This window comes from Lates calcarifer, linkage group LG7_2, assembly GCF_001640805.2.
Source record: "Lates calcarifer isolate ASB-BC8 linkage group LG7_2, TLL_Latcal_v3, whole genome shotgun sequence".
Classification (NCBI taxonomy): domain Eukaryota; kingdom Metazoa; phylum Chordata; class Actinopteri; family Centropomidae; genus Lates; species Lates calcarifer.
Window position 1 is genome coordinate 6,473,966 of NC_066854.1, and position 14,881 is coordinate 6,488,846.

The window sequence follows — 14,881 nt, forward strand, 5'->3', positions numbered from 1 at the left end:
AGGCCATTTTTTAGTGTTAAACTACAGTCTGAAAAAACAAAACAAAACAATGAAGCAATAAAATAATCAGTTTAATCAATGATGACAATAACAGTTGCAATCCTAGTAAATATGATTTATGTGTTTTATTATCATTAATCATAGAAGAATTAATTTGAAAACACAGTCAAACAAAATAAACTAAATATGACATTTGACCAGTTATTGTTTGTTTAAAAGCAGCAGTCTCTCCTTTACATATATGACAGACTCCAGTAAAATTATATCTCTCAGGAAAATTGCTTTGCAGAATTGTCCTTGAGCCTCATTATAAGAACAGAAGCATGTAAGCAACACAGGGCCTCGTGCAGCAGGCCTGCAGCAGCAGCATCATACTTCAGCAGTTTATTCAAATCTGCTCATTAAAAATGTCATATTTCTAATATTTATTGTATTGTTACTGTATGGGGAGGGTTAAATCTCCCTCTCTTTCTCTCGTGCTCCCCACACAGCGCTGCATGGGGAAACAAACAAAAGAGGCGCTTTGAATGGCACGTGCTCCGGGCGTCAGTCACCTGTTTCCTAGCAACGGGCACAACAGAAAGGCACCTGTGGCTCTGAATAGAAAGGCTGTGTAGCTGTTAGTTTGACCAAAAACCAAGGACAAATTGAAGAATATAGTTTTTTTTTAATTAGCTATGTGAGTCATAATGTATAAAAGAATAATATTCCCCAAATAATTAATTCATGAAAATCATTAATATGGTTTATATAGCCTGTGCTAATGAGCTTAATAGGCTACCACAGTATTTCAAGTCATGAAGCTGTTAAATCAGCCCTAAAATTGTGAATACAGGCAGCAGCCTATTTAAAAATTCAAATACAGTTTACCCATATTGATCATTTTAATTGTGATCGAGACAATAATAATAATTCATTAATTATTGGTATTTTAAATAGCTGCCATATTCACTTTATTTTGAATTCTAACCTAATTTTCTTTGTTGAGACAAACTTCATGTTTTTGTTGCTGTGAAAAAGCTAATTTCGCTACGTTATTAAAGTTTTATTTACTGTGATATATATATTTTCTGATGTATTTTAGTGGTGTGAAATATGAAAATATTAGAGCACAGACTCCACTGAATCCTGTCTGAACGACAGGACATGCGCTAAATTATGGGAATTAAACTGTTTACATGTTGTGTGTTTTTTTTAGCCACACACACACACACACACACACACACACACACACACACACACACACACAAAACAGATGACAGAGGGAGTAATTTTTAGGTCTCGCGCTCCGACGTCACCAGAACCTCGAGCCCCTGCATGCAAATCACGTCTCCGCTCGAGCCTCTCCATTGGCCGTCTCTCGCTCATTTAGCTGCTGTCAAAGCGCGCGGCCCGGGCACGCTCCGGTAACTTTTCCCAGTACAGCTTCAACCAAAGTAAGCTCAAACAACCGTTTTTTTATTCTTCTCGTGGCGCTCGCGGATGACAGGAAAAAAGGGCGAAAAGGGGAAGTGCGGAGCAAGTTTACCTCTGAGTGGATTTCACCCTGAGACTACAGCACCTTTTCATCCCCCTCTCTCTGTTTTCTGTCACTCTTTATCTCCCTCTTCCTCGGAGGTTTAGCTGCGCGCGGGCCAGCCTGAATGTTTCTGTGTGTTTGACTGTGAAGTTTTGTCCTACTAAGACGAGGTGAATGTACAGCATCATGATGGAAACGGACTTACATTCCCCCGTGGTGCCCCAGACCAACCCATCCAACCCGGGGGGACACGGCGGAGGCGGGGGGGCCGGAGGCAAAGTCCCCCAGGAGAGGATCAAGAGACCCATGAACGCCTTCATGGTCTGGTCCCGGGGCCAGCGGAGGAAAATGGCACAGGAGAACCCTAAGATGCACAACTCTGAGATCAGCAAGCGGCTGGGCGCGGAGTGGAAGGTGATGACCGAGGCGGAGAAGAGACCGTTCATCGACGAGGCGAAGCGGCTCCGGGCCATGCACATGAAGGAACACCCGGACTACAAGTACCGGCCGCGGAGGAAGACCAAGACGCTGCTGAAGAAGGACAAGTACTCGCTGGCCGGCGGGCTCCTCGGCTCCTCCGCGGGCGTGGGGATGGGCGGCGGGCAGCGGCTGGAGAGCCCCGGAGGCGGCCACGCGGGGAACGCAGGCTACGCCTCGCACGTGAACGGCTGGGCGAACGGCACGTACTCTGGCCAGGTGGCTGCCGCGGCTGCGGCGGCTCACGCGATGATGCAGGAGGCGCAGCTGGCTTACACGCAACACCCGGGCACCGGGGCTCACCCGCACCACCCGCACCCGCACCACCACCCGCACCATCACCCGCACAACCCGCAGCCCGTGCACAGGTACGACATGAGCGCCTTATCTTACAGCCCCATCTCAAACTCTCAGAGCTACATGAGCGCCTCTCCGCCGGGCTACGGCGGGATCACCGGCTACACTCACCAGCACCAGAGCTCCGGTGTTTCCCCGGTGTCCGGAGCGATCGGAGGGACTCTGGGGTCCCTCGTGAAATCTGAGCCTAGCGTGAGCCCACCGGTTTCCACCGCGCGCGCGCCGCCACCGTGCCCTACGGGGGACCTGCGGGACATGATCAGCATGTATCTGCCGACCGGCGAGGCGGTGGGGGACTCCTCCGTTCAGAGCAGACTGCACGTGCTCCACCCGCAGCACTACCAGAGCAGCGGCTCCACTCCGGTAAACGGGACGGTTCCTCTGACTCATATTTAAATCTCTAAATGTACTATAAGCACTACAAACCACAACCAAATATTTAAACTCTAGATGTGGGCGCAGGCTGCTGCTGAATTGTAAATTATAGGCGGTTATAGCCATAAAAATGCAATCACTTTGAACAAAAACTTTTTTATTGTTATTATTTTTATTTTCTTTCAGTGATGGATTTTTGTCTGTCCGAGTTTAAGGAAAGCGCATCTGATTTACTTTTGCTCTCTGGAACAGAGCATGCCAAGTTTTGACACGATTTAAATTATAATCCGTGAAGGCTGGTGCGTTTTTTTGTTGTTGTTTTTTTTTTTTTAAGGTTATTTTTTTCCTCCCGACTTTTCTGTGGAATTAAAGGCACCAGCTGTGTGTTTGGGGAACCTGTTTAAAGAGGGAACCGTATAATAAAAGGAGGGCAGTGTGGAAGATGTGTTTTTAAAAAAAAGTTTCTTGGCTGCAATTTAAATTGATTTCCAGTTTTAATGCTTGTAAACATGTGAGTCAGTCGGTGTAATTTGAATTTGTTTTTGTTGTTGTAAAATCTTGTAAATTGTGAATAAATAGGCCTACTGAAAACGCTTTTATGCAATTGTACATAATTTACAAAAAATACCGAGCCCACATTTTCGGGTTGAAGACTAAACGATTTTGCGCTGAGTTTAATACATTTTCCAATAATTTAATCTTGAAAATGTTTGCAGGAGATTTAAGCAGGCTGCATCTCCAATATCTTTACATGTAACACATCCCTGAAATATAGATATAAATACAATCATAATACTGTATCTTTACGGGTTTAATTAAGTCTCGGCAAACTGTCAAAATCTGATCAAAAATGCAAATGACAAAAAAGAAGAATATTACATTAGAAACACTACAGACAGGCATGATTTCTCATCTTACTGACGCCATTAAAAAGAAGGTGTTATTTATCAGTCGGGTTCTTAATTGATTATTTCTCTTATAACTGAAAATGATCAGATTTTGCTTTTTATTCTGATCGATTTTTTTTTTAGCAGAAAATGAGTTAAACCGTTCAAACTGGCATAATACACTTTAATCAATATACATTCATGTTGGAGATAATTGAGACTAAGATGTTTTAATTTGAAAATGAATGGGCTACACAGGCCTGCATTCTTCTCCTGAAATTATAACATATATTTTTCTTTGTTTACTTCTACCTTTTCCTGCCCTAGGAATTTCTGATCCCTGTAATTGTATCATGATGTTTAATATAGTTTCTGACATCCTGTAAGTCAAAGGCTGCAGTAAACACTTGTTGGTTGACGTAGAAGAATTTACAAAATATCAGCCTAATAATGTCCTCATTTTACATTTATCTACGTTTATTAATGTGAAACAGGCTCCACTTTCTCCATAAGACTCGCACTTTATTTTACACAATAATTAATGTCAACATACTTTTAAAATATAAAACTAATTTACCGGGGATGTATTCCATTTTCTTGAAATACATTATGTTATACGCTGATTTCTTATTTTCTCTCACTGTTTCTTGCAAGTTGTGATATTTTTCAAAGGCTAAATCATGAGCTAGCCTCTCTGTTTCCTGTATTTATGGAATCATCTGCACCTAAAAATATCTACTCCTCACAATGAGAAGGCCTCTCTGTCATCTGATCCTGTTTTTATCTCAAACTCTAGCAGAGTTATTCATCATCTCCAGTACCTTTTGGTTAATTTTAACATTTGAAATTTAGTTTCTAACCTTGACAGTGAGTCTGACTTACATAAACTGAAATATTATATTATGGTGTTGGTTCACAGGCCAAGCAAAGCAAAGTTTCTCTTCTTTTTATTTATTTATTTTTTTACCTCCCTGCAGGGTCATGACCTCGCTAATCTAGATCTGAAGCAAAAGTAAATCCGACAACAAGAGTATCCAGTGGTCAATGAACTACTAATTCTTCAACTGGCCTCAATTGGGCCCACTTCAACCCCCCTGCCTCCACCTGGGCCCCTCTACTCCAACACAGGTCCTCAAACCTTAGCCCACTCCTGACCCCCCTCCCTCCCCTCCCCACCCTCAGCATCAAATGCCTGCATCTGTGCGTATGTAACTCTCCAGGTTGTTAAATTATTTCCTTCTTTAGATTTGATGGCTGAATCACTGGAGGGCCCCCCTCCTCCGAGGTAGGGAGGAGAGGAATGAAAGAGCAGAGAGGAGGAGGAGGAGGAGAAGGAGGAGGAGGAGGAGGAGGAGGGAGAAGGCGAGGAGAGGAGGTTTTTGTGTTGGAGGAGAATGGGGGATTAGTCCTGGTGTAAGCCGGGGGCAACCCGGGGGTCACCCCTAACAAAAAGCCCCGCAAACAACACCCCTGGTTTTATCAGACTAATTCCCACTCGGGTCTGGACTTAAAAACACAAGAGGCCAATGTGGATGCAAATAAAGCTGTTTCCAGGGACGTCAGGTGTTTAAACTGAATGTTTTTATCATTATTTTAAGTTAAATTTCATGTTTAAATGTCTTTGTTTTTGCTTTTTGGTTAAAACTGGGACTGATATGTGAGGGGTTTATCTCCAGAAATGATTTACTCATTTAATACATAAACTGAAAAATCCAACAAACCTGTATAAATATGAGGATAAGGTCATTTTAAAGGGATAATGCATAAATGTTTTCCTGATTTCTGGTGGTTGTTAAGAAAAGACATATTTACAGTAACCACCTTTTTAACTACGACTGCATTTTACTCCTGCATGATTGATGACAATAAATGTGAATTCTTGTTTTCTCATCATTTTAGATGATTTTGCTTCACTGTTTTAAAGATAAATGAAGTGGACTGAATTCTGATTTTACCAGAACTAATAATTGATTAATTGGACAGTGAGGAAATTAACAGCCAGACTGAGAGGCTGTGAAAGGTTTGTTGTTCAGACGAGGCAGAGAGGTTAAAGGTTTCTGAAGTATTTATAAACTCCACTTCCTCGTGGGAGGAAAGGGGATTTTAAACATAAATAAATAAGACAGAATGAGCAAAGAAAAGACGAAAATGGAAAAAGTATTTGACCATCTATCTATCACTCATCACAAAGTTAACTCCTAGACACTGTTAGTATTATTTGTTCAGCGTGACAAACCCAGTACCATTGTCTCTGTGTCGTAATATGAGGAAACAAAACTGATGGATTCTGTCACATATACACAACCTGCACTCTGAGGAGCATCAAGTCACTAAAAGTCAAGATATGATCAAGTTCTCTCTTAAATAAATCAAATAAAAACGTCTCAACTATGAGAGGAAACTGAGTGAATGGTTTATGATAATCTGAGTGTGAATCAGGTTAATAATCACCAGGTCCTGATGTGATCTGATGATGGCAGCTTCACTGAACCTCAGGTAAGAGGAAACACATTAAGATGACAAATACCTACACCACTAAAGACAAGGATCAGGATGTGGTCCTGACAGTCTTGGTGGACCCAGCGGCTCATCACCGCTGAACCTATCTGCATCCATGTGTCTGCAGGTTTTTCATCCTCTCCTGATGTCAGCTTTGGCACATGCTTGGACACCGCTGCTCTGGCACTTCTCACTCCATAACCCCGTGTAACACCCCCCCCCACCCCCCCCTTACATCCCCGCGTGCTCCCGGTGTCCTGAACGTGGCTAATCGGCGTCAGTTTATCACGCCTCCGCATATTTCCCTCCCTCTCCTCCTATAAAAACCCTCACCTCCGTCGTTGGACCCGGTTCTGTCATGGGAGATTACGGGGGACCGATTGCACAACACCGAATGTGGCGCGAGGAGATTAGCCGGGGACGCCATAGAAAATAGCAACGGGGCCAACGGATTCCTCGCGAGGGGGCCTTATCGTGCAATTACACGTTGACACGTTTTAACCATTTTTCAGCCTCTTAATCCGAGGCACCCCCCTCCTCCCCTTCCCTCCCCCTTGTCTTTCCAAAAGCAGACCTATTGGTGCTGAGGGAGCCTCGCTGCTCTCTGTCTGACTCTCTCCATCACTCTGCTGCTGTCTGAAAAGTCTTTTTCTCTCTTTATCAGACACTGTTAGTATTTCTAAACATTGAAAAAAGAGGGGAAAAAAGCAGACTTGTTCATAGTTGTCTCTGTCTCTCTGTTTCAAAAAGTCTGAAAACTAAAACTAAATTAAATTTCACAAGGTCAGAAAAATATAAACACTAAATAAAAAAGGAAAATGATAACTTTAATATCAGTAAAGGGAAATTACTAGTTAACCACTGTCATCATATAGATCTTACCTTTACAAACCTGACTCTTGTTTTTAGCACTGTTAAAACACTATGACAGAAAAGAGAAAATACAACCAGTGTCCACTAAATTTACTGTGTGATAACAAATTTAAAGTATATATATAATGTGGGTTGGAATATTTAAATAACAAATGGGACTTTGCTACAACATGTGTTGTCTCTATTTTACTTTATCTTGCCACCAGGGCTGCAGCCAGGGCCTTAGAAATACTGAGGTCATGAATCCAGGTCCACTAATCATTGTAATTATTAATTATAATTTGGATTTTTTATATTTTATTTAATGAGTTTATTGTTAAATTATATTTTCTGCAATTCTGTTTAAAAATAGTGATTTTTCTTGGTGTAGAAGTGATAAAATTTATATCTCTGATATATAATTTTTGCTACTCTGTTGTTTCTGATGTCAGCAAATACAAGGCAGTGGTGACTTGACTAGTTGCAGCTGATGTAAAAACTTAACTAATTTTTAAAAATATAAATCTCCACGCAGCCACCGTCTTTTTTTTACCAGAGTCACCGGGGATCAAACGGACTGCATGGTGTGTTGTTCCACCGCGCTTTTCAATTCAATTAGACTCTTTCATGACAATCAATTAGGGAGTACCCCCTGGATCTCCCCGGGGGCCTATAATCATCACACACCGTCTGCTCAGACGGGCACCAGGGAGCCCCGCCCACCAGTGGCAGGGACGCTTCAGTGCAACATAACGGGGCCACTGGGAGCCATGAACAGACAGTTTGTGGTTTATTTCAAGGCATTTTACTACAGATTATGGTCTTTTATTCCCTCAGTGACTCTGTGTTAAATGTAGATTTTCCCCCTTTAAGTTGAACTCGTCTGCAACATTTCCTGCATATTAGGGCTTCACTGCCTGTCTGCTCTGTGCTTTTAGTTGTGTGATTACTCTTCCAGCTCCAGAGGTTAAAGCACAGAGTCACTGACTGAAACCACACTGATCTGTAGAGTATTTACTGTAGATTCATATTGAAACATTTCAGTAACTAATGATTCCTCATCTGACATGCAGTGTGGTGAAAAGTAACTAAGTACATTTACTTAAGTACAGTACTTAAATGCAATTATGAGCCATTTACAATTTACTTATAAATTAAGAACTTGCATAAAAATACCAGATGTACCTCCTGTCCAATAGTATATAATAATGTATATCAGTTGACAAGTGATCAGCATCCTGTAAAGACAGTTAAATGATGTTTTCTATGACACTGGAGGAGCTTTGTCTAGTCTGACAAAATAACCCTGATGATGTCTGGATTAATTTATAATGAAAAGATATCTGTAGTATTACAGGAAAATGCAGGATCAGATCTGTGCATAAAAGTCAGGCTATCTCAGCCTCAATGAAATTTTTAAAATCTGTCTCGTGTAAGGATTCCCTCTCAGTACCTTTTTAAAATTCAGTTTACATAAATGGAACAGTAATAATAATCCAGTAATTTACCTGACTTGCATTTGCCTGGACTTTTTAACTTTGGTTCCTTCAAATTTTTACCCTCGTTTTTTAGGTAAACAAAGAAAAACTACTTCCTCTGCCATTGACCATTTTCCTCTCTTCCTGAAAGTGTCATATTTGGGTCACACTGTAGGGTTTCTTCTCCTTCAAAGAATGAAATACAAAGGGAAAATAGCTGAGCTTGAATTAAACATGTAGAGGGAGGTCAGAGACCTGAAAACAGAGCTGAGGGAGATTTTTAAGACGAGGCTACTGTAAATCTAAAATTTCTCAAACCCTGTCATTGAAAGTCAGTTTAAATTAGGCTGGTTTTACAGAGTGTGTTAAACCATATCGCTTACAGTGAAAGAGCAACAGTATGATTTAGGTTAATAGTATCAGCTCAAATGAAGATGTAACACAGTACGGGAGACAGATGATAATTTTACATGGGATTTCATTATCTATTACAGTGACAGCAGAGGACGACTGTTGCGTCATATTAGCTGCTGATCTGTGCCAAATACAAAAATGCTAAGAAAATCACAATCCTCCTCATTTTTCTCTGATTAGAGACACGTAGCTTACTCCAGTGCAGAGGAAGTCTTTGTGAAGACATTCAGGAAAGGCTTCTCTAATGGTTTCGTCTCATATTTCTCAGGTAGATGAGGAACTCCCTCAAGGAACCACTACATTATATAACTGTTAGTAAAGGATGATCACACAATCTGTAAAGCATTTGTGTGTAACTATTTAATATTCTGATAAAACAATATAAGAAAATCCTTTAGTTAAACACAACTCAAGCACATATTCATATTCTGTGACGAGGGGTCACAAGCCAGAAACATTGCTAGTATTTTTGCTCAACGCTGTTCACAGATGTAACATCAAGTGAGTTTTCACATCACATCGTCCTTGAACTAAGTACTTCAACTTCCACTTACGTAGCCCTGCCTCCAAAGAGTTTCTTGGGTTTCCAGTTAAGATTGACAGATGCTCAGTATTTCTGCCATTAAAGTATTGGCATGCTTTCACAGCTTCGCCAAATAAAGTTTCTCATAATCATGACTGAAGTATTATCGCTAGCTGTGCCTCTCCACCATCTTTGACTGATTATAGGACCAAAGAGAGCCAGCAAACAGGGCGGCTGATGCACAGAGTGGTGTTTCACAGTGCCTGAAATCCAACCACACCTCTCTCCTCTCCCCGACCACCATCACTTTCACCACACAACTGATACTCGTAACTAACAACAACCAGAAAAAAACTATTCCAACGTTGGTTTATTTACACCCTGTCCAATCTGACTGAGGTCCAGCCTCACACCAGGTTCGTTTTTCTTTCTCCTCCTAGCTCAGCAATGAGGACTCAAGAGATCGTACCTATATACGACCGATGAAGGAGGAAATTCTACCTTTTCGAGACTGTATATAAAAATGTATGTAAAAATGTGCTTCACTAGGAGCTGTCCAGGTGCTGAAATAACTACTACTTAATATTCCGATGGATCTCACAGGATATCATTAACACACCTTTAAATCATGCTTCAGTAATCAATTCCAGGATGTTTAAGGAATAAAAAAAGGATTAAAGACTTAACATAATAAAACAAAATCCACAGAGTTTTAATCTCCTAGTTTCAGTTTGAAAGGATTCCCTGGTGGAAATACTGAATCCTATAATATAAAGTTATTTATCTCTCCTTCCAATTAAAATGGCAATGTTTAGATATTGATCAGTATAAAGAATATTGACATAAAATTGGCTGTTTGATGTCATAAATGCACCAGGAAGAAAAGCTAACGTTGAACAAAGGAAAGAAAGAAAAGCCTCAGTGTTTCTACCCAAGTATTAATGCAGAAGCAAAAGTGAGGTCTTCTCAAGTCAATTATCTCAAATACCTTGGTGCTTTTCCAGGAGGGTTAAGACACTTCTGAGAAAAAAGAAAGAAAGACAGGGAGCGAGAAGAGAAAGGAATGGAAGCGAACAGGAAACGCTAACATGATTACAACTGTAGCTCAGGCTCTGGTAATCACCGGAGTTAAAAGGTGTCCTGCCAGCTCAGAGGCCAATGAACCACTCTCTCCTTTTCACCTCTGCGGAGGGCGACTCTGTCATTTGCAGATTGCAGGTGAGATCTGGTTCGCAGCTCTCCAACCTCCCACCAGTCAGGCCGTAAAAAAAAAAACACTGGTCAATTACTGCCAATCATCAGCAATGGTGCCGTAATTATTTAGTGATGTTTGACATGGGGAGACCTGTGTGTTATGTATGTGTGTTTTTATATTTTACAGATGTGGGTTTTAACAGAGAACACAGACAGTTACAGGGTTGAAACTGCCTTTTAGTTGTATTTTTGATTTAAAAAATACCCCAGTTGAGGACAAAGATAACATCTGGCCACAATATTATTAATATTATCATCATTATTATGATGCTAATTTTAGCCTATCCCTAGCCCCTAGCCTTCAACATTTTGTCTACATTATATACACAGATTAGTTTCCATTGATTCACTATCAACTCTAATCTTACTTGAGTGAAGGTAAGTATGGGTTCGTACATCTCCAATCCTTTTCAGCTGTGCTTGTTATGACTACACCTGTGGTTACTACCAGTAATACCTGAAACATCTTAAAAATACAAATCCCACTAGTTCTGTTAGAAACGATATGCAACCAACGCCTCTTCAAAATACCCAGGACCAGCTGCTTTGCTCTCTCGGATTATACCATTGCGTAACATATGAGCATGAAAATTAACTACCTGCAACGTCAGCAAGCACCAGCTCTTCTGCCACTAAAAATGCAAGCAACTATATAGAACTAAAGGGCGTAAACAGAGTGCATTTCATGGCTATTCTAACTTTGAAATCCATCATTTATGTGTTTGTATTTTTTGGTGAAGTGTTTCTAACAGTATCTCATACTGATACTTGAGAATATACCTCTGCTACACTAATCTGGCTACCTCCCATTAATGGACCAAATAAAGATATTATATGATAGCAGCTGCTGTGCCAACTATAAAAGAGCAGTAGCTAACTGTAGCCTTGGTTTGCACCTGTAACACATGGCTGCCGGTGACGTTAGCATTAGCAAGCCAGATAAGCTCCCCAAAACAACTCCGATGAATGAGATTTCTTTTACTCTGCAGTGATAGTAAACACAACACACCAATAACTGCGCTGCATTCAGAGCTTAACAACTTATTAAGGTCTGGCAAACAGCTACGTTAACCCGTGATAAACAGCAGGGCTACGGCTTTATTATATGGAGACTCTCCCACAGACACACACAAAAAAGCACAGGTATCCGCACAGTGACTCTCTCCGAAAGCCATAAATGTGCTTCTTGTGGAGGCCGCCAGATTCCGTCTTTCCAGCAGAGACACAGAGACCCTGAAAGCAGCTTCTCACCGCTCCGACTATCAGCTCTACGTCCTCCTGTCCCAGCCAGTCTCCCTTGTACCATGCCTCCTACAGTCAAATAACAAGGTGCTTTTACTTTTTTGTTGAAAATCAGTATTGTTATTCAATGCTGAGTATCTTTTATCTTTTATAACATGTCTGGAGGGAATCTTTAGGCAGTTTTCGAGGTGAATCACTATGCTAAGCTTTGGAAAATGGTCAGCAGTAATGTAGCATTTACATGATTTGCACTACGTGGACTAACACAAACAACAATGCACTGTATGTTCCTTGAATAAAAGGCCCAAATCAGCCCTAAATAGAGTCAAGTCTCCAAATTGGCCTGACAATAGAATGTGTGTGTGTTCGCTTGTGTGTAAGTGATTGTGCAGCCTCTACAGGAAGTTCATTTACTCATTATAACATGTTGACCCATGGTAGCCAAGGCAAGGCAGAGGGCAGAGAGCCATTAGTCACACTACTTAGGCTGTCTGTCAGTGGAGAGTGTGTGTGTGTGTGTGTGTGTGTGTGTGTGTGTGTGTGTGTGTGTGTGTGTGTGTGTGTGTACACTACAGAGAAAAAGAAAGGGAAAGAGGCAGACTGAATGAGTGGCTCTGTTTTTGTACCAAACCTGACTGCATCCACAATACCTCCTGAGTACATCATCACTGTTCGTCTGCATGTTAAAATAAAAAAATTCCTCTTTACAGTGGGAGCAGCTACAGTTTTAAATGCTAACATATTCAGTGTAGTCAGCTTTTTAACCTTAAATACACAGAAAAATAAAAATACATTTTAAACCTGTGTTCCTGTGTTAATGTTAGTTATTTCTCTTAAAGGACGACGTTAAAAAATCAAAGAGTTTGACATTTTCCTTGATAGAGCGCTCTCTTTCTGTTGTTAAAGACACACTATTTTTTGCCTTACTTCCCGCCAATGTCCATCCTGTCTCCAGCTTTGTGTAGTACAGCGTGTATGTGTGTGTGCATGTGTGTGAGTGTGCGCACATTTGGGTAAAACAATATGCTAATCTCCAGCGTGGAGTGGAGGGATTTGCTGTATAAAGGAGAGAGAGAGGAGCATGCTTGTTAGCGATAGCCTGGCTGAAGATTCCTACACACACCCACCTCCCTGATCCACTTATATAGGCCTTCTAGTGTGTGTGTGTGTGTGTGTGTGTGTGTGTGTGTGTGTGTGTGTGTGTGTGCGTGTGTGTGTGTCTGCATGTTTGTGTGTGCATGAGTAAGATCTGTCACAATATATGGTTTCATCCATACATGCTTTTCCTATTTCTGTGTCATTTGCGGATGCTGCATATTGACTAGTGATGTCCCGGTGGTGTGTGTGTGTGTGTGTGCGTGCCAGTGTGTGCGTACAGGAGGATGATCTGTGTTGGCAGCCAGTAGTTGTGGACTCAGATTAAACATGGAGAAGGATTCAGTCTGAGGGTATTTACAGATTCTCATTATAGCTTCAGAATCTGTGCACACACACACACACACACTAATCTTATCACCTATATAGCTTAATCTGTTTACTGTGATTAGACAAAATTTGAATGTAATATAATTTGTACTTTTTTAACCTGGTTTCTTTTCTTGAAGTTGAACGTGTATGACACTTAGTAAAGTAAAGTGAAGGTAAAAACATAAAGATAACCGTTACAACTATGTTCTGCCCAGTGCATGATGGGATATTCTGCTGTCCCCCATGGCACTGAACACGAACAGCAGATAAAGAGAATGAATAAATGACTCAGTAAATCAAAGCTGTCACATTAGACATATATGCTCCTCTTTCCACTATATATGTCTCTACCTGTATTCTAAATTTATCCACCTTTGTTTTTCTAATTGAATTAAAACGTCTTAATGAATTCTATTCAGTTCAGTTAGAAAAGCTCGCTTAAGCTACTAATTTCTCTTTGAATCAGAGTTGATTAAAGATCTTTTACCTCGGTCTTCAGCTCAAATTATAGTTCTCACGTCCATTTAGCTGTCAGGGTGTGAATGATGTTCGTTAATCATACGGCCCTGAGGTACGTGTGTGAACACGTCCACCTGTGCAGTCCAATCACACTTAGATCTTTAAAGCACTTATGTACATGGTGTAAAGTCGCAGCAGACTCTGAACTAAGCACAACAATGGAGAAAAGTTTTCAGGAGAATCCAGAGATTATCCTCCACCCTTCATTTTATAACGTCTCAGCATTAACAGTAAAACAGCAAACTCCACTTGTGCTGCAGCCTCTCCTCTACTGCATTACTGAAAATTATATATTTGACAGACCTAAGTCTCCTGCCACCTTATCTTTAATTAAATGAGTATAAGAGGCTGATATTGTCCTTTTATTAATAACCTTCTCATGTTTTCTGCTCTATACAACTGAAATCATGTCACGGCACTGAACTTCAGCATTTACAGCAACACTGATAGAAATGATGGACAAAACTTTCACCAAGGCCAAACAATCTTACATGTGTCTGTGCAGCTCACCATACTGTACATGTTTTTTTTCCCAAGGACCATACATTACTTTGTGAGAAAGAGACAAAAATGCCTGATCTTGTAATGTTAAGGGAAGCGATAAAATAATTCCTGGATACGTCCTTTAACTAGACTTCTTACCTGGCCCATCCCTCCATTAAGTTTGTTGACAAATAAGCAGACAGACACAGGTCAATATATAGCCTCTTTGGTGGAGACACCTATAAAAATAATAAATAATAAACCAGAATTATCCTTTAAAGCAGAATTATGGAGCTGTAAACAGCAGACCTGGAGCAACAATAGCCTTTATTTTTAGCCACCTGTCGATTTAAAGTCAGATATCCACTCTCCTTGTAGCTCTGTTTTGGTCTCTACCAGTTTCTGACAAAAATTCTTTTGTCTGGAGTTTGGTGCTGGACAAACAGCGTACAGTATGTTTACTGCTGATGAAGTTAGACTTATTTGATCCACTGTTAATACAAAAATACTGAGTAGTGTAGCTTAAACATGGAAA

The 14,881-nt window shown here is 40.7% G+C and overlaps 1 protein-coding gene and 1 long non-coding RNA gene across 3 annotated transcripts in view; one reads left to right on the forward strand and one right to left on the reverse strand.

The window, feature by feature from the left end:
* Nucleotides 1–14,881, reverse strand: part of LOC108892906 (uncharacterized) — a 45,671-nt gene that overhangs the window by 9,090 nt on the left and 21,700 nt on the right. The window lies entirely within an intron of this gene.
* On the forward strand, nt 1,307–5,746 carry sox1b (SRY-box transcription factor 1b). Its single transcript, XM_018690682.2, has one exon. It carries the CDS (start codon nt 1,694–1,696, stop codon nt 2,747–2,749), a length of 1,056 nt encoding a protein of 351 aa, XP_018546198.1. The 5' UTR covers nt 1,307–1,693; the 3' UTR covers nt 2,750–5,746.

What these genes read in the sequence shown, in the direction of transcription:
- sox1b (XM_018690682.2), top strand. Translation starts at nt 1,694, where the DNA reads ATGTACAGCATCATGATGGAAACGGACTTACATTCCCCCGTGGTGCCC.